General features: G+C 41.7%; 1 protein-coding gene across 5 annotated transcripts in view; it reads right to left on the reverse strand.

The window, feature by feature from the left end:
* Positions 1–20128, reverse strand: part of LOC104605594 (uncharacterized) — a 124760-nt gene that overhangs the window by 32138 nt on the left and 72494 nt on the right. For all 5 annotated transcript variants that reach the window (XM_088889408.1, XM_019199151.2, XM_019199150.2 and 2 more), the window contains 5 exons: positions 17590–17691; positions 17352–17498; positions 17044–17206; positions 16685–16915; positions 16448–16599 (listed from right to left, as the gene is read on the reverse strand). In XM_088889408.1, the coding sequence (XP_088745534.1) occupies positions 16448–16599; positions 16685–16915; positions 17044–17206; positions 17352–17498; positions 17590–17691 (795 nt within the window). The remainder of the gene's footprint in view (positions 1–16447; positions 16600–16684; positions 16916–17043; positions 17207–17351; positions 17499–17589; positions 17692–20128) is intronic.

A 20128-nucleotide genomic window follows, 5' to 3' on the forward strand; every position in this document is an offset into this window, starting at 1 on the left:
ACCTTGCCTGCCTGGTCTGTGCAACGCGAGCAGCCGCCTCAGCAGCTTGAGATGTCGTCTCGATAGCACGGAGAGCCTCTTCGGCAGCTCGCGCCTGCCTCGAGCTCCTTTCCACCTGGGCCGCCAAGGCATGGATAGAAGAATTCACCTACCAAAAGGGAAGAAGTGATCAAAAGAACCGACAGCAAGAGGGATAAAAACAAAGAGCCCGACGAGAAATCTAACTTACCATCATGGCATGAGTGACAGCGCGACAAGCCACCTGGTTCAGAGGAAGATCAGTCCACGCCGCGACCTCCTCGGGGAAAATGGCCTCCCTACACTTCTGAAGAGCGTGGTTCGGCGACAACACGCTCCTAAATTCCCCTTGGGCTCCCGAGCCTGAGGGCCCAGCTCACGTATAAGCAGACCCAGAGTAAGCGGGAGCCCCCGTGTAAGTAGTCTCGGCATAAGGGGCCCCTGCCACTTCTTGCATTGGAGGAGCCATCTCGGGCTCCCTGGGCGGATCCTCTGATGGGTAGTCTGGTACCTCAGGCTCCGCATCTCGGGGCAGCTCGGCACGAGTTCGCTTGGCAACTCGCTTCTTCCTCTTCATGCCGTGAAACAGGCGCCCACCACGAGTCCCTTCTGAGTCCATCACACCTGCAAAAAGAGTTCGGCATCAGAAAAAACAAAAGAACAGCAAAAACAAAAAACCTCTGAGTAAGGAACCTACCCGAACTCAGGCCGGCCGCAATGAGCTTGGCCTCTGTCAGATACTGATGGCATTTTAGCCCAAGCCACGCCCATTGCCGGAGGCCCTTCACCGTCTCTTTATCAAGCGTAACACCGGAGTCAGGGGCGGCCATTCCCCACCCGGTCTGAAATGGCCACCCCAATACACTTTGCACCCCGAAGTAGTCCCGCTTCCACGCCGAGACTTTGTTGGAAAGTTCATGTAAAAGCTTAAAACCCGGGCGAGGAGACAGGTAATACGCCCGCCTACGCCTGGGAAGGGGACCCGCTTGCTTCTTAAGCATTAAAATGGAAGAGAAGATCTCCAAGTCTAAAGGAAAGCCCTGTTTGCAAAATAGGGAGATTGTCCCCACCAAGTTACGAATGGAGTTCGGGTGAAGCTGGCCGACCGTAACGCCGAAGTGGTTCAAGACCTCGACAAGGAGGGGGTGGAAAGGCAGTCGCAGCCCCGCAGCGAGCTGCTCCCGGAATATCACGATCTCTTCAGGACCGTGTTCCCAAGGAAAGCTACCCGAAGGTATGAAATAGGTGTATTCCCCAGGCAAGTTGTAATAGGTAATAAGGGATTGGAGCCCCTCAGGCATCATGGTCGAGGGGCCAAACTTGTCTAACGTCTGACCCCGACGAGAGGTGGACGCTAAACTACCCGAGGCGACTCGGCCTACGGGTTCGAACTCTTCCTCGAGCTCTACCTGCAGCTCGCTAGAACCATCAGGGGATGCAACTCGGTTCGTAGAACCTGCATCTGACCCACTTGAAGAACCATCTGAGCTATCCGAGCTAGACATCGAGGAGAGAAGATGGATTCCAGGAAGGTACTCACCCGGAAAAAGGCTTGAACGGACTATGGGAACTTGAACGAGCAAAAACCTTGAATGCAAACTAAAAGCCTGGATGCGAGCTGAAACTTGGACGCGAGCTCAAGAAGCAAAGCACAGAAGTGACAAAGCGACTAGGGTCCCCCACTATTTATACCCACAATGACCGAGAAGCAACAGCGCAGATCAAAGCCAATCCGACGGCCCGCAGTCGCAGTGACCGCACGTCCCCTGAGACCGAGACGTTATTGGCGCACGTCTTTCTGAAACTGACAGAGCGCCGACGCACGTCTTTCTGAAACTGACAGAACGCCAGTGCACGTCTCCTCACATTAAAGGCGGCAGCGACACTTTTTCAAATTTGAAAAGACGCCTGCTGTCACGTCTCCCAGCGGCGCGCTTTTTTGAAATAAGGCGCGCTGTCACGTCTGTCAGCATTTGTAGGCAGGTCGGCGCGTTTCCCGCCTTTTGGGCGCTCGAGAAACCCAAAGAACCCTGACAATGCACCTCGCGCTATCAGTCAACCGAAATTCGAAGTACGAGACAAATCCACCTGCCACCTCACGAACTCCCCGCGCTAGGGCAAGACCCTTAGCATGAGGAGTGGGGGGCAATTGATGAAGGAAGATTTGGCCCGACTTCGTAATCACTCAACACGTGGCAAAGGCAACAACTCGGCACAACAGCGCGCCCAAGGCGCGAGCACCGAAGGGAGGAACCATCAGTCTGAACTCCCTACCAGCAGTCCAAACTCCCTACTAAGAGCCTGAACTCCCTACAAGGAGCCCGAACTCTCCCTTAGGCCCCAAGCCTCACATAAGGCAATGACCCGAACTGGCCCGCCCCATGGCAGTTCGGGACACTCCCCTATCCGAACTCAAGACTTCACCTCGCTCACCACTCCAGCACTTCGCCTCCAAGACGCCGAACTGAACAAACGTACCTGACACCGAGGAGGTCCGTATCCAAGGGCGGCGCACCTGACTGACTTGGGATCTGACGCTCACCACTCCAGCACTTCGCCTCCAAGACGCCGAACTGAACAAACGTACCTGACACCGAGGAGGTCCGTATCCAAGGGCGGCGCACCTGACTGACTTGGGATCTGACGCTTGATAGCCGCACTTCAATGGCCACCTGCCACCGTCATCGCCAGTCGCAGAGACGGCTTTGACAAAGAGAGCAGTGGCGGTTCTGTCCAGTAGAGGGGATGACACCCGAACTGGCAGGAGCTCAGAGATAATCATACCCGACCTGACAGAAGCTTAGAAGTGAGTGCACGAGGTGGTTATAAAAGGCTCCCTACCCCCCAAGAACAAGGTATGTGAACTTTGCGCCATCTGGTTTTATCTTGCCTTTGAGAGAATTCTAACTTGAGCTTCGGAGCAATCACACCGGGTTGCCCCCGGAGCTTCCTCATCTCCTCCGTTTCAGGTTCCCTGTAGCTCCGTTCAGCGGCAAGGACGTTGACAGCTAGGACCGGCCGGATTGCGCACCATTAGGTATAGAAGGGAAAAAGGAGATTTCATATCAAGAACCCAGGGAGGAACCCGATTAATAAGATATACCGCCGTGAGGATAGCATCACCCCAGAAGCGAATAGGGACATTGGAGGTAAACATAATACTTCTAGCCACCTCCAAGATGTGCCTATTCTTCCTTTTTGCAACCCCATTCTGCTGAGGTGTATGAGGGCAAGTGCTCTGGTGGATAACCCCATGATTAAGAAGGTAAGATGCCAATGGCTTAGCAAAGTATTCCTTTGCATTATCAAATCTAAGAACTTTGATCTTGGCATCAAACTGGATTAGGATCATTTGGTGGAAGTTTTGGGTCAGGGCGGGAACCTCATCTCGTGAAAAACGAGTATGGTCATCAACAAATAACAAAAAATATCTGTACCCACCCATAGAAGGGATGTGATATGGCCCCCAAACATTAGTATGCACAATATCAAAAGAAATATTACTCCTTTTATTACTCAATGAATAAGATTTGCTACAATGTTTAGCAAACTCACAACTTTCACATTTCAACTAGGACAACTCAACAGACTCAAACAAAGTAGGAAACTGACTCTTTAAGGATCGAAAAGACAAATGACCCAATCGGTTATGCCAAAGCATAACTAGACTCACAATCTGAGAAACAAGTGACTTCTTATCCACTGACTCTTCCCGATGAGAACTCTCCCCGAGCAGATAGATCCCATTCGTCTCATGGCCAGTCCCAATCACCTTCTTCGTCTCCAAGTCTTGAAAAACACATCGGTCAGGGAAGAAAGTTACTGAGCAGTTCATATGTTTGGTAATACTACTAACTGAAAGAAGGTTAGTATCAAGCTTAGGAACATGCAAGACAGAAGACAAGGAGATAGTATCCAATAGCTTGATGTCACCCTTGCCGGAAATGGGGACAAGAGAACCATTAGCAATAGATACTTTATCCCTACCAGAAGACAAATGATAAGTGGTAAAAAATGAAGGCAAGTTAGTCATATGGTCGGATGCACCTGAATCTATTACCCAACAGGGTTCAATAGTACCTGGAGCAGAGGCATGGTAGGCTGAGGCTCAAGTACCTGAATGAGCGAAAGAAAATGTGGCAGGGGCTGATGGTGACTGCGGTGGCTGAGTTGAGTTCCCAACTTCCTTTTCCAACTGTATTAAAGCAGCCTGAACTGCAGCTAAGGTCTCTAAAGGTGTGCCTCTTGTGCCAGACGAGGATGCTGAATCAGTGTTCACGACCACATGAGCATTACCCTTCTTGCTTCTCAACTTTTTCGGGACCAAATGAGGATGCAGTTTCCAACATGTTTCTTTTGTGTGTTTGGGTTTCTTACAATGCTCACATACCACATCTCTTTTATCTTCCTTCTTCCTGTCCCTTTCTGAATCGCCTCCTGATTTGGGTTTAACAGCTACAAGGGCTGGTGTAAGAGGCTGAGGTTGCATCATGACTTTCCTCCTGGTCTCTTCACTATGCACTAAGGAGTATGCCTAGGAGAGAATCACACTATCTCTGGTCAATATCTGTTGCCGCACAATATCATACTCTGAATTCAGACCTGCCAGAAACTCAAACACCCTATTTGTCTCGACTTGCTTTATATGGGTCTGTGCATCTTTGGGACTCTCCCACTCAAGAGTCTCTAAGTGATCAATCCCATGCCACAGGGACTTCAAGGTAGAGAAGTAGACCGAAACCGGTTTCTCTCCTTGTTTAAGAGTGTTCACTTCACATTTCAATTCATAAGCTCTGGCAACATTAAGGGGTTGGGAATAAGTTTCTTTCATAACATCCCATATCTCCTTGGCTGTCTTTGCCCACAAGTAATTTCGGCTTATATGAGGCTGCATAGAATTACACAGCCATGTCATAACCAAGTAGTTTTCTTGGACCCACTTGGTATACATGGGGTCTCCCTTGGAAGGTTCTTTCACATCTCCCAAGAGATACCCTAATTTACCCCTTCCCCCAATAGCCATCTGATATGACACAGAAATTTGACACGCAGTTCACAGACTTACAGCAGTGTTCACACACTCGAACATCAACAAAAGAAACTAGTATTCATTCAGCAGAAAACATTAACAGTTGGTCGGTTCTTCGAGAGACCGCCGGCTCTCCAAAACACTCACAATATTCTTTACTCAAAGAAAACATACCACCCCCATCCCCCAAAGCCCCTTCTTATACTCTACTGATAGCATAACTGACTCCCTCTATAAATGCCCAGCTGGCCTAGTTATAAATGCCCCAAAACTCTTCTTATTCATAATTGACATAGCTATAAATGCCCCAAGACTCTCCTTATTCCCTCCAGCTATAATTGCCCTCATGTGATTAATTGTTCAATTATTTCCCCCCCTTAGCTGATTGTTGACCTTTCCTCTTCCTGGCATTAATTGAGGCCTATCATAACCAAGTAGTTTTCTTGGACCCACTTGGTATACATGGGGTCTCCCTTGGAAGGTTCTTTCACATCTCCCAAGAGATACCCTAATTTACCCCTTCCCCCAATAGCCACCATGGCTGATTGGGCCCATTTCAAATAGTTTGATCCATCAAATCTTACGGTTGTAATCTGAAAAGGACCTTGGTAAACTAAAGTATTTCTTAGGGATAGAAGTAGTAAGGTCTAAGCATGGTATTAATTTGTGTCAGAGAAAATATGTTCTTGACTTGTTGGAAGAAATAGGATTATTAGGCACCAAACCAGCTGAAACACCTATGGAATCAAATACTAAGTTGAGTAGTGATATGGGTGAAGAGTTTGAAGATCCTGGAAGGTACAGGCGGTTGGTGGGTAAACTAGATTACCTAACCATTACTCAGCAAGATATTTCATTTGCAGTTAGTGTGGTAAGTCAGTTCATGCAAAAACCTCGGGTTCCACATTGTGATGCAGCTCTAAGGATTGTAAGGTATTTAAAGGGGGCTCCTGGTTGTGGCCTAATATATAGAAGTGGAGGAAAACTTGAAATAGAGGGATATACTGATGCTGATTGGACTGGCTCTATATCTGACAAAAGATCAATTACAGGCTATTGTATTTAGAGGTAATCTGGTGACATGGAAAAGTAAGAAACAGACAGTTGTGGCAAGAAGCAGTGCAAAGACCTATTCACCAAAGGGTGGCTGAGAAATCTTCTACAGGAGATAGGATATTCTATTGACACTCCAATGAAGCTCTATTGTGACAATCAGGCCGCAGTCCATATCTCTTCTAATCTAGTGTTTCATGAGAGAACCAAGCATATAGAAGTTGACTGTCACTTTGTGAGAGAGAAGGTGCTGAGTGGAGTGACGGATACTGCATATGTTAACACAGGAAACCAATGGGCAGAGACCTATTCACCAAAGGGTTGAGTCGGGGGAGAGTGGACTACATATGTAACAAGCTGGGACTATATGATATATACTCACCAGCTTGAGGGGGAGTGTTAATATCGACTGTGTAGGGGTATTTTGGTCATTATGTTTATGTTTAAGTTGCTGATGTGTAATGTTTTATTAGTAGTTGTGTCCCTTACTTAAGTAGGGGCAAAGGAGTCATTTTGTATTTAAATAGAAACATATAAATTAAACCTAGCCGACTAGCGAGGTGATTAATCTCTCTTTTTCTCATCTTTCTATTACTTCTCCAATCCTTATTCTAACAGAATTCAAAAGCAGATTAGATTATAATAAGCATGAAATTCCTCATCCATCGCCTCCTTCTAAGCAGGAGACTCTAGAGCATCCTAGACACAACAAGGAAGAGAAACATAAGAAACAAGAACTACAAGTGCTAATGGAAGGGGACAAATGAGCAAACAACAGATAATGAGAAAGAGGATTGTTAGTACATGAATGTTTACCTTTTCGAAGAGCAATGGACAGCCCTAGAATAGTTGGATCTACAAACAAAGGATCAGATAACAGTAGAGTGAAAGCTAGAGCATGGATCATTTGTGAACATGATTTTTTAATATACAAACTATAAAGGGTGTAAAGAGACTGGGCCGAATGGGTCCTAGTATCTTCTCTTGTAATATTTTTTCTATTTTCCTGTTAGCTAATGGGCCTTATATTTCTTTTTGTTTGATCTCTTTATGTTACTGCCTATCTGGTCGCCCACTTAAGGGCATACTTGTAATTATTTTAACATTAATTTTTAGTAAAAAAGATTAGAGAAGAAAGGGAAGGATTATTCGAGCCTTCTTCTTCTTCCTCCTCTTTTCTCCATCTTCTTCTCTTGTACTGCTGCTCTTACTTTTCTTCCTCCTTTTTGTCTCTAATTTTTTAAGTTTACACCTATTTTTGAGGACTGGTTTACATCTTGGTATCAGAGTAGGTTTCTTTCTTCCTTATTTTCTTCTTCCTCTTTTCCCATACACCCTTAGATTAAGAGAGTGTATGGAGAGATAGGTTCTCTATAGCTCAGAGGATCTTTGGCCTAGTTGGTAGAGGGTTTGGAGAGTTCAAATCTGGCTAGATATTGCCAAGTGGTGTTGTTCTGTTGCTGCCCAAAACCCTAGTCGACTAGAGATTTTCGAAGGTACAGGTAAAGGTGAAGCTTTGTGTGTGGCGCTCTGTGCTTGGGAGGTGTCTTTTGACTCCTAAAGGAGGGCGGTTCAGGTTTGGAAGAGATTGGGAAGCTCTGGTAGGAGCAGCTGCATCTTCTCTCTTCTTCCCCAACAGTTGGACGGAGTAAAACCCTAGTTTTCAAGCATCTGAGTTCTAGTTTGACTTCAAGTAAGTTTACATAGACCAAATTTCTGGTTTTTTGATTTTCGTTTGATTAATGGAGCCATACAGAAGTGAGTTCAAGCAAGTGCCGGTTTTCGGCCTTGGTTCGGTAGATTCCGTTTTGACTGGTGTGACCACAATTAAGCTAGATGGGACAAATTATCTTGCTTGGGCACAATCTATAAGAATTTATGTCTGTAGTAGAGGAAAACTTAGGTATCTCACAGGTAGTAAAGTGAAACCCGAAGAGACAGACCTTGAATTTGAGAAATGGATGCAGGAGAACTATACAGTCATTGGATGGTTGGTCAACTCTATGCAACCTCATATAAGTCAGCATTATCTCTGGATGTCTTTGGCTAAGGAGATATGGGACAATGTTACTGAGACCTATTCACAGAAGTTGAATGTAGCCAGAGTCTACAAGTTGAAAAGTGACGTGAAGAACCTAAGACAGGGGGAGAAGAGTGTAGCAATCTACTATTCTATACTGAAATCCCTATGGCAAGAAATTGATGTTATGGAGACAGTTGTATGGGAGAGTAAGAATGATGCTAAAATGTATAGGAAGTTGGTGGAGAGAAATAGGGTGTTTGAATTTCTTACTGGACTCAACACTAAGTTTGACATCATTAGGCAAAATATCCTGGCCAAAGATGAGGTTACTCTTTCCCAAGCATACGCTATGATTAGCAATGAGGAGAGTAGGCGACAGGTTCAGTTATAGAGTCCACCTACAGAATACTTTGCACATGCTAGAATAAAGCCAAAGGGTCCTACTGAGAAAAAGGAGCAGATATGTGAATATTGCAAGAAATCGAGGCATACAAAGGACACTTGCTGGAAGCTTCACCCTGAGCTTCTTCCTGATAGGTTTAACAATAACAACAGTTCTAAGAAGGGTAGTCAGGTAGGAAAGCCTAAGACAACTAATGTTGCTACAGTACCTGAAGGAGGAAATAAGGAGAGTGAAGAAAAATCAACCATTGAGCAGTTGGCAGCAATGAAGGCGGATTTTGAAAAGTATGGGAGGCTGCTAAATCACGTGGAAGCTACTATTTCTTCATCTCACTCTTCCAGCAACACATCATCATCATCTGCATTTGTTCACTCAGGTATTCGTGCTTCTGCAAATCATGCTTCAGTTTCAGGTAATCATAAAATCCCTTGGATTATTAATTCCGGTGCATCAGACCATATGACCAGCCTGTCTAATCTCTTCTGCTCATACCACCTCTCTGGTAAAGAGAAAATATCCCTTGCTAATGGGACTCTTGCCCCATTTCTAGTAAAGACCTTTGACACCTTTTATTTATCCTCTATCCTTTATGTCCCTAAACTTAATACAAACCTTTTATCTATTAACAACTTAACTAAATCCATGAATTGTAGCATAACCTTTTTTCCCACTCATTGTGTTTTTCAGGACCTGCAATCTTAGAGGATGATTGGGAGTGGCCATGAGGCAAACGGAATATACTTGCTGGATACACCAGATAGAGCTTTTGGACCACCTCATGGAGTTGCCTTAGAGTCAGTCTTGTCAGAGTCTATTGACAAAGTCTTGTTATGTAACTTTCGCTTTGGTCATTTGTCTTTTTCTGCTTTGAGTCATTTGTTTCCAGATATGTTTAAGGGAGTGTCTTTATCGAGTCTTCATTGTGAGTCATGTGAAATGGCAAAGCATTGTAGATATTCTTATTCAGTAAGCAATAAAAGATCTCTTTCTCCTTTTCATATTGTTCAATCTGATGTGTGGGGGCCATATCATTTGCCAACTATGGGGGGTTATAGGTACTTTATCCTTTTTATTGATGAAACTCTCGTTACACTTGGATTTATCTCATGAAATCCAGGGATGAAGTACCAGCTATTGTGCAAAAATTTCATGAACTCATCCTCACCCAGTTTAACACTCGGATCAAAGTATTCCGTTCTGATAATGCTAAGGAGTATTTTGAGAAAACCTTCTCCGCTTATCTTGAAACTTTTGGGGTTATTCATCAAAGTTCTTGTTCCTACACTCCATAACAGAACGGAGTGGCGGAAAGAAAGAACCGACATATGGTTGAAGTTGCTAGATCCCTCCTGTTTGCATCCCATGTTCCTATAAAACTTTGGGGAGATGATGTTCTTACTGCTACCTTTTTGATCAACCGTATGCCCTCCCGGGTTCTTAACTTCAAAACTCCCTTTAGCCTTCTCTTCCCGGATGAGGATCTTTTTTCTCTTCCTCTCCGTGTTTTTAGGTGCACTTGCTATGTGCATGTTCACAACCATCAAAGGCACAAATTTGAACCTAAGGCTCGTAAATGTGTTTTTCTGGGATATGCCTTCACACAGAAGGGATATTGCTGTTTTGATCCAGTTAGTGGCACCCGCTTTGTATCTCGGGATGTCACATTTGCTGAGTTAACTCCTTTCTTTAGTATTTCTCCTGAGGGGGAGAAATCTGAAGAACCCTTTGCTATGTCTCCAGCTGTTCCTCTTCCCATTCCTCATGAGTCCTCTTTTGAGGTGTCCACTTCTCCCATTGAACCTACCTCCAATATTCCTGTTCCTCCTCCTCCACCTCATTCTCTTATAATTCCTCCTCATACTGTTCTCCAAAGGTGGTACTAAAGGCACAGATTCAGACATGGGCAAGTTGTTTCCACTCCTATAGAAGAGACTCTTGCTCCTCCCATCATTACTGAGGTAACAGGTCAGCCTTCCTCTGACCCATCTATATCTTTCCCAGACCTTGACCTTACTATTGCTCTCCGCAAGGGCAAGTTGAAGTGTACAACCCATTGTATCTCCAAACACCTGTCTTACAGCCTTCTCTCTCCTTCCTACTACTCTTTTCTTGCTTTTGTTTCTTCCCATGTGATACCCAGGTCCGTACCAGAAGCCTTATCTAAACCTGAATGGAGGGATGCTATGATGGCTGAATTGGATGCTTTGCATAAGAACCATACCTGGGATATTGTTAACTTGCCTGAAGGGAAGGAACCAGTGGGTTATAAATGGGTGTTTACCATTAAATATCACTCTGATGGATCTATTGAGAGGTTTAAGGCTAGGTTGGTTGCTAAAGGCTACACTTAGATGTATGGTATTGACTATCTTGAGATATTTGCTCCTGTAGCTAAGATGACCTTAGTCCGGGTTTTGTTATCTCTAGCCGCTACTTTTTTGATTGGCCCCTACACCAGTTTGATGTTAAAAATGCCTTCTTGAGTGGAGACCTACATGAAGAGGTCTATATGTCTTTGCCTCCAGGGGTGTATGGGAAGGAAATGCAAGGCAAGGTGTGTAAACTGCAAAAATCTATTTACGGTCTCAAACAGTCTCCTCAGGCTTGGTTTGAGAGGTTCAGGGCTGCTCTTGTCTCCTTTGGTTACACACAAACTCAATCTAATCATACCCTGTTCTTGAAGAGAAATGGCTTTTTAGTGACCTTTTTGATAGTTTATGTTGATGATATTGTGATCATGGGTAATGACACTCAAGAGGTCAGTAAACTCAAAAGATTTCTTAACTCTGAATTTGAGATCAAGGATTTGGGAGATCTTCGGTATTTTTTGGGCATTGAAGTTACTAGATCTAAGGATGGTATCTTCATTTCTCAACGTAAATATGTCCTTGACCTCCTTGCTGAGACTGGTAAACTTGGAGCTAAACCAATCTCCACTCATATTAATCCCAATCATAAGCTTTCTGCTACAGATGGTGACATTTTATCTGATAAGGGAGTGTTTCAGAGACTGCTTGGGAAGTTGCTATATCTTTGCATGACTCGGCCGGACATTTCCTATGCAGTAAGTGTTATTAGTCAATTTATGCATTCTCCCAGAGATACTCATTTAGTTGCTGCAGAAAGGGTTCTGTATTATTCGAAAGGTACTACAGGGAAAGGTATTCTATTTGCCAAACATGGACACATGAAGCTGGAAGCTTTCACTGATGCTGATTGGGCAAGATGTATTGATGATAGGAGATCCACCTCAGGTTATTGTGCTTTGGTCGCTGGGAACATTGTGTCATGGAGGAGTAAGAAACAGTTTGTAGTTGCTAGATCCTCAGCTGAAGCAGAATACAGGGCAATGGCACATGGTGTGTCAGAACTACTGTGGTTATGATCCATTTTAGAAGAATCGGGGGTTAACTATGAGAAGCTAATGATGCTCTACTGTGACAACCAAGCAACTATCAATATTGCACATAATCCTATTCAACATGACAACTAAACACATTGAGGTTGATAGACATTTTATAAGGGAAAGAGTTTCCTCAGGAGAAGTTTGTTTTCCATTCATCACATCAGACGAACAATTGGCTGATATCTTGACCAAAGGAGTTCCGAGAGGGAAAATGACACACTATATAAGCATGCTGGGCATGATTGACATCTATGCTCAGCTTAAGGGGGAGTGTAAAGAGACTGGGCCGAATGGGTCCTATATCTTCCCTTGTAATATTTTTTCTATTTCCCTGTTAGCTAATGGGCCTGTTATTTCTTTTTGTTTGTTCTCTTTATGTCACTGCCTAGCTGGCCACCCACTTAAGGGCATACTTGTAATTATTTTAACATTTTTTTAGTAAAAAGGATTAGAGAAGAAAGGGAAGGATTATTCGAACCTTCTTCTTCTTCCTCCTCTTTTCTCCATCTTCTTCTCTTGTACTGCTGCTCTTACTTTTCTTCCTCCTTTTTCTCTCTAATTTTTCAAGTTTACACCTATTTTAAGGATTGGTTTACATCTAAGGGGAGGAGGCGTAATGGTGGTAGTTGTAAGGGGTGGTAGGTCAGTGAGAACGGTAACAAGTGAAGTCTCTTTCGTAGGAGGAAGAAGTAAAGGAAGTGGAAGGGATTCTGATGGCTCAATAGGGGAGAACAAATGGTACATTTTCAAAGAGACAACAGGAAGAATAAATGACTGACAAAGAGATGGACTATAACACTTATAATCCTTCTGACTTTGAGAATAAAACCCAAAAAGACACACTTACTAGCATGGAGATCCAACTTACATAGTTGTCAAGGCGACACCTAGGCGAAAAGGCGCCCTTGGAGGCTCGCTTTGCTCAGCCACCAAGCAGCTTTGCATACTGTGTAATAAAATACTTTTATATTGTTATTTTTTTGAGATTATAATTATAAAATAGACATTATTAAAGAAAAATATTCATTTTTTGTGTTTATAAACTAATTATTTTTATTATTTTCTTATTTGTTAGGGTTTAATCAACACAAACATTGATAACTGCTGTATTGAACCCTCAATGACTTCAAAATCTGAACCAATAAGTAAGGGAAGAACTTAAAATTTTGTCTAATCAACACATTTCTTCTTCTTCTTCTTCTTTTTCTTCCACCTTTTCTTTTCTTCTTTCCTATAACAAAAATAGGGGTTCAGCCCCTATATTTTTTGAATTTTCTTTCCTTTCTTCTTGTTCTTCTCATAAATATGTTGATTTTCTAGACTTAAACATGAAGTTTATAATTTTCTTATGAAAATTATGGATAGTTATTAAAGAAAGTTGGTTATGGAACCTAGGGAACTACCCTAGGATATGTGATTTTTACTTAAAAAAATTCATCGCCTAGGCGACTAGGCAACAAGGTGCCCCCTGTCACCTAGCCTCGCCTTGGTGCCTTGAAAACTATGCCAACTTATCCTACCTATGATCGAGGCAATGAACAAAGCAAATACAACCAAAAATACGAGTAAAAGGAAATGGAGGTGTGGATTAAAACAAAAGGGAGAATGGGGACACACAATTGAGAATAGATATGGGCATGTGATTTATAAGAAAACGCAATGTAAGCATTCATTAGTCCAATAGACATTAGGAATGATTATCTGAAACAAAAGCGCTTCGGTCATATCAATTAAGTGTCTAATCTTCCATTTAGCCACACTGTTTTGTTGGGGTGTGTGTGAACAAGAAGATTGAAAGAGTCCAGAAAAATATTCTTTTGCATAATCAGACCTAAACACCTTAATAGAAGTGCCAAATAGATTATGAATTTCAGCATAAAAGAGCCAAAGATAATTAAACAATTTTGAACACTTTTTCATTAAATAAATCCAGGTCATCTTGGAGTAATCATTAACAATTATAACAAAATAGCAAAAACCATTATAAGACTTAACATGACTACGACCCCATACATCTACACGAACAAGAGAAAAAGGACTTGAGACTCTTATTACTTTGTGGAACAAAGGACACTCAATGGAGTTTACTAAATTGACATGATTCACACCATAGTGTTGAAATAGATGCCAAACTCGGAACAAGTTTCTGAGGGGCAAGAAGTGAAGGATGGCCCAATCTAAAATATACCATTTAAGTGGTATAAGGGTAGTCAGAAGAGCTTTCTGCAAACCTCCACCATCTAGATAGTACAGTCCTCCGAGTTCATGCCTGCCACCAATCGTCTTCCCCATCTTGAGATCCTAAAAGGCACAATAAGAATGAAAGAATGAGATCGGGCAATTGAGAGTCTTAGTTAATTTACTAACAGACATAAGACTAAAGAGAAACTTGGCAACATTCAAAATAGAAGGTGATACACTGATACCATCAACCAATGTAATAGACTGAGAGATAGAGGCTCCAGAATCTATGACCCATGATTTGGAAGAAGCAAGACAAGCCATACCTGTTTTGGCAAGGGTGGCAATGTTACAGGAAGAAAACAAAAGAAGTTTTTCATGCTCTTCTCATATGAAGGATATCAGCTCCTTTTCCTTCCTAGAAGAAAGGGCAGTAATGATATCATCACCAATGAGCTTGGATCTCCTACCCATACCTATCCACAGGACACTACAGCTGTACATTGGGAACATCTTCCATATTTACATGTATTCATGGGTGAGGTTCCCGATGTACGGATGTAGTGTCCTGTGGGTAGGAGATCCAGATTGATCACCAACCCCATGATCCTCTCTAGCCGAAGCATGATTGGCCCAAGTAGATGTGGACCATGTAAACCATAGCAAAAATTCACTGCGAGTCCCTCAAGTCCACAGTGGCTGCACTCACATACTCCACCTCATCCACCACCACAACCACCTTGAACTCCACAGCTCCCACCCCTCACTGTACCTCTACCACATACTCCTCTACTAGTACAACCACCTCTACTCACAACCAGGGCAGACCTCTCAGACATAAGACTGTTCTCACCATGTGAATTGGAAGCTCTTCTAATATGGGAAAAGACTTCTAAAAGGGATGGGAGATCACTACTTCCCAAAATTTGAGTGTAGACTGGTTCAAACTCATCCCTCAAACCAGACAAAAAATGAACTACATCAAGGTGTTCCCTTTGTTGTTGCTGCACCTTCAGGTCTGTAGATAGAGCTTGATACACATTCACCTCATTCTTCAAATTTTTAGGAGTAGCATAATACTCCTCAACATTTTTGTCACCTTGCTGAAGTGTGAAGTACTCTTGATACAGTTGATACATCCTTGTAACATTATCCTGGCCTGCATATAGTTGTTTGGCATGATCCCTTAATTCTTTTGCAGCGTCTAAAAACATAAGTTTTACGCTAATGTGGTTCTCCATGTTATTCCAACCAGGTCATAATCAATGCATTCTCATGCAGCCATTCGTTATACCCATCAGTACCACTTTTGGGCTTTATCCTTCTTCACATATTTCAGCTTTCCTTTAGCAATAAGAAATACATCTACAAACTTTAACCACGAAACATAGTGTTGACCATTCAGCTTGACAAAGGTCATCTGTACTGTTATGTAATCATGCAGTAACCCTACAGCAGATTTTATTTCACCACTAGTTGAAGCCATAGGATTGCAACACCTTCACTTAAGCTCTAGAAGACAAACCTCAAACAGCCACCAACTAATATTGTCACACCCGGCTGTCACCACACTTTCAGTCTCACTGCCACCAAACCAGCCAAAAAGGTTCAAAACAACCACCAAAAGTGAAAAAAAAAAAAAGCTGATATCACACACCCAGGAATCAGTTACAAATCACTTTCTTATGCAAACAACTTGTTTCTACATTGAAACAGATCAAAAACAATTATACCTCTTTGGACTGCCAAGTAGAGGGCTTCTCAGAAAACTGCCAGCACAACACACAAACCACAACTGGAGTCATGATTGCCTCCTAGACTAATGGGCGACCACTTCCTTTCAGCCCCCTGTCGATCCTCCAACTGGTGCTCCAGAAACCCTTCAATCAAACTGATCGTTCACCACTAGAAACAACCCAGATTGATCACAGCTCTGATACCATGTGATTGACCACAAGAAAACAATGAGAAACTGAGAGAAAAAGGGATGGAATAGGAGAAAGACACGCAAGAGGAGAAGAGAAGAGAGAAAAGGAGAAGAAAAAAGGGGTTCAGCTGTTAGAGGTTTTCTGTGTTCCTTCTCTAACAGCCGCCCCACTCTTTTATTATAAATAAAAGGACAAATTACAGATATACCCCCACTTAAGTAAAAGTCACAAAAAGCACAAGAAAGAAACAAATAAGAGGATCTATACATCCTGCTGCCTAAGGAGCAGAACAATTTAAAGTAGGTGTACTTTTATAAATGGTTCTCTTCCTATTTCATTTCGTTTTAACCAATCTGACCCATCCAAAACATGCCAAGTGAATACTATGAATTGGAGAACTAGTTACCTGGAGGGCAGTCTCATTTGCTTTCAACTTGATTGACTTTTTCCCTTCAGTTTTTGTTGATATATATTGAACACCATCAGTTGAATGATATACTTGGGTCAACATTGCTAAACCAATATGACTGCTACTAGAGGCATACATGACAGTTGATTCTATAACAAAATAAAACTATCATCAGCATGAACTTAATATCAACTGCAAAGCCATAAAACATAAAGGAGCTTTTGCTCATGCCACCTAGTGGTGTAGAAAATATCTGATCAACTTCACTTTCAAACATGAACTGAATTGGACCACGAACTGAACTAACATCTGTATCATAAGTTGAGTTTGATTCAAGTGTTCCATTATTTTCACCAACTTCTTGTGAAGTCGTCCCTGGAAGAATATACAAAGCCAGGCGGGCCTTATCATCATCAAGAATCACAAATTGATTTTCACTAGGGCCAATGAATGCTGCATCACAACCTACGCAACACAAATAAGCGGAGGTAGGAGCACATAGAGAAAATACACATGTGAAAATGCACACACACACACACACAGAGGAAGAGAGAGAGAGAGAGAATATGCAAAACTTAGAAACATAGGCAGACCTTTAAGTGAGCTTCCTTTACTGTTAGATGATTGAAAATTAGTATTTTCCCAATAAAGAACAACCTCACTTGCAGCACCACTGAACACAAAAACAACAAGAAACAGGTGCTGCTTGGTACTGTGAAGCAGCTTTTTTGAATAGTATTCTAAATATCCAGGCACCTGAAAATAGACAATGCACAGTCGTCACATATACAAGTTATTATACTCATGGTGTCTAATCATAAAACATTGAACACCAAACGTAAAATCTAATTGTCTTTATTCCTTCATACAAAAATATTGCATGAAGTAAAATTTATATTACCGCAGAATAAAGCCTTTTGTATAAATTATCTGAATCAGAACAAAGATTGTAAGCCATAAGGTTAATGCCATCCACATAAAATGCCCTCACAGGATAGTGAAGCACCCGGTTCTCTTTATTGAAGAAGTTCAGCTCCAAATGGAAGGGCTGCAAGTACAATTAATAGCAAAACTCAGGAAAAAGATAAGGGCAAAGCAGCAATATAACAGAATCATAGAATTGTCATTCCCTAGGATACCTGACAAACAGGCATGTCCTTCAGAAGATAATTGGTATCTGAAATAGTGATAATAGGCAACCGAGATATTGGGGCATCTTTGGCATGACCTTCCATGAAGTGCTATAAAGAAAGTACATGAACAACAATAAGTTAACGACAACCAAAGACAAAGGAGAATAACAAACTTACAAATACTAAAGTGTCATACCACTTCAAGTTATATGGTATTTAAACCACATGATTTTCTTGTTCTGATTAGATAACACATATGTTTACTTCAGATGCATTTTATACTTTATAGTATCAAAAGCTATGGGCCTTATTGGTTCTTCAACCTAACAGTGCTAATCAACTAGTTGAAATTGGCAAGGAATGTTGGTGGTAACAGAGAAAAGATTTGTTGAAGAGAGATTCTCTTTGCAGTTTTTTTTTAGGGGTTCGTAAGTAGAACAGAAAGTTATTGACAAAATGGTCTTCCCCACCATAATACTATGCCAATATTAGTTTTCCTGTTCCCCACCTCTAGCATTTGATTTAAAGTCTCAAGCAGTTTGAAGGATTGGATATGATAAAACTTGGTAAAGGATTTCAGAATGTTATTGAATTGTCAATTGCAATCAGCATGAAACAGAGTTTATAAGTGAAGAAAATAAGAGAAAAACTTATCTGAATTCAAGAGAATTAAAGGCAGAATAGAGAAAAGATGAAGAGAGAAAGAGAAAAGAAAATAGGGTTTGTACAGAAGGAGATCGGTTTCCTAATCTCTCCATTCTGCTGCCCTTGTTTTATTAAGAACATAAAATAATTTGAAATTACAATTTTACCCCTACTTAATAACATAAAAGGTGTAACACCTATTCTGCCCTGATGTATATAATTTCTAACACTGCCCCTCAAGCTGGAGCATAAATGTCATATTGCTCCGTCTTGTTAGAGATATAATCCATCCTTGTACGAGTTATAGCTTTGGTATAGAGATTAGCCAACTATTCTTCAAACCGTACAAATGGAGAAACAATGTCCCCCTCCCCACTTGTGACCTTTTCTCCTCACAAAATGACAATGCACCTCAATATGCTTGGTTCTGTCATGAAATACTAGATTTGAAGCTATATGGCCTACTCCCTGATTGCCACATATAATCTGATAGGCTTAGGGATGACCACTCCAATCTCTTGAAGCAAGTGTTTCAACCAAAGTAGTTCACAAATGGTGTGGGCCATAGCCCTATACTCAATTTTTGCATTGCTTCTTGTAACTACACTTCACTTAATTTCTAGATGAAAAGATTTCCTCCAAGAAAAGTACAATAACTCAATAGATTTCATATCTATCATGGACACAGCCCAATCAGCATTGGAATATTCCTCTAAATATTTGGATATGTTTCCTTTGTTCATCTTTTTGACCATCAGTGAAATAAGCTTGAACCCTATGCAGTTAAGTGTGTTTCTTGAGATATTCCAAAACTCAAAACGGGTATAAATGCTACAGTCCATCTCTTTGTCGTCATTTTATTAGTGCAGATGTAATTTTTCATGAATCCACTCCATATTTCCCTACCAGTAATAATAATTCTCAATCTTCTACTGGTGATATTCCTCTTCCTATTCCTCTTTGTAATTCTTCTCCATAGGTTTCTTAGTTTGCTTATCCCAAGCCGCCTATTGAATAGGTTTACGTGAAGAGGCCTCTGGCTCAAACCTTCCTTGCCATCTTTAAGTCTGGTGGTCATATCCTATAACATCCGTTACTACAAAGTCCTCCATTACTAAGCCACCTTTGGATCTGGATCTTCCCATTCCTCTCCTCAAGGATAAACATTCATGTACTTCACACCCTATTAGCCATTTTTCTCTTGTAAGTTCGTCTCCCTTAGCCTATGCATTTGTTACCTCTCTTTGTGCTAATTCTGTACCTAAGTCCTTACAGGAAGCCTTATCTAATCCGAGGTGGAGAATAGCTATGGAAGAAGAAACATTTGCATTACATCAAAATGGTACTTGGGACTTAGATCCTCTTCCTTTTGGTAAGAAGCTTGTTAGATGTTGGTGTGTGTATACAATGAAATTCCAACCTAATGGTATAGTTGAAAGGCTTAAAGCTCAACTGGTAGCAAAGGGATTTAGGTGTTGATTTTGATGAACCCTTCTCCCTAGTTGCTAAGATGTAAGCTTTTATTAATTATTAATTTTTATTAATATATTTTCATGGATTCCAAATAAAAACACTTTTCTAGTTTGTGAATATCTTTTCTTGTGCCTTGACCTTAAGCCAGTTTGGACTCTTGTACATAAGTAGTATGGATTCATGGATAGACAAAACTTCAATAACAAACACAATTTGAAGTGTCATAACTGCTTAATTTGTCTTATTGGCTTTTTATGGCTATTTTGTGGGATTTCTTGTTATTGTTGATGGCATTTTCGCCAAAAACTTGTGTCTGAATCACCCATTTCTTACAAAACCTTACCAAATAGGAGTGCAAATTGGACTGGATTAGCTTGGATTCAATTTGGAAAAGATGGGTTGAGTTGAAAGTTAGGTTAGTGACATA

Source organism: Nelumbo nucifera, chromosome 1 (assembly GCF_055504915.1).
Source record: "Nelumbo nucifera cultivar China Antique chromosome 1, China Antique-T2T, whole genome shotgun sequence".
Classification (NCBI taxonomy): domain Eukaryota; kingdom Viridiplantae; phylum Streptophyta; class Magnoliopsida; order Proteales; family Nelumbonaceae; genus Nelumbo; species Nelumbo nucifera.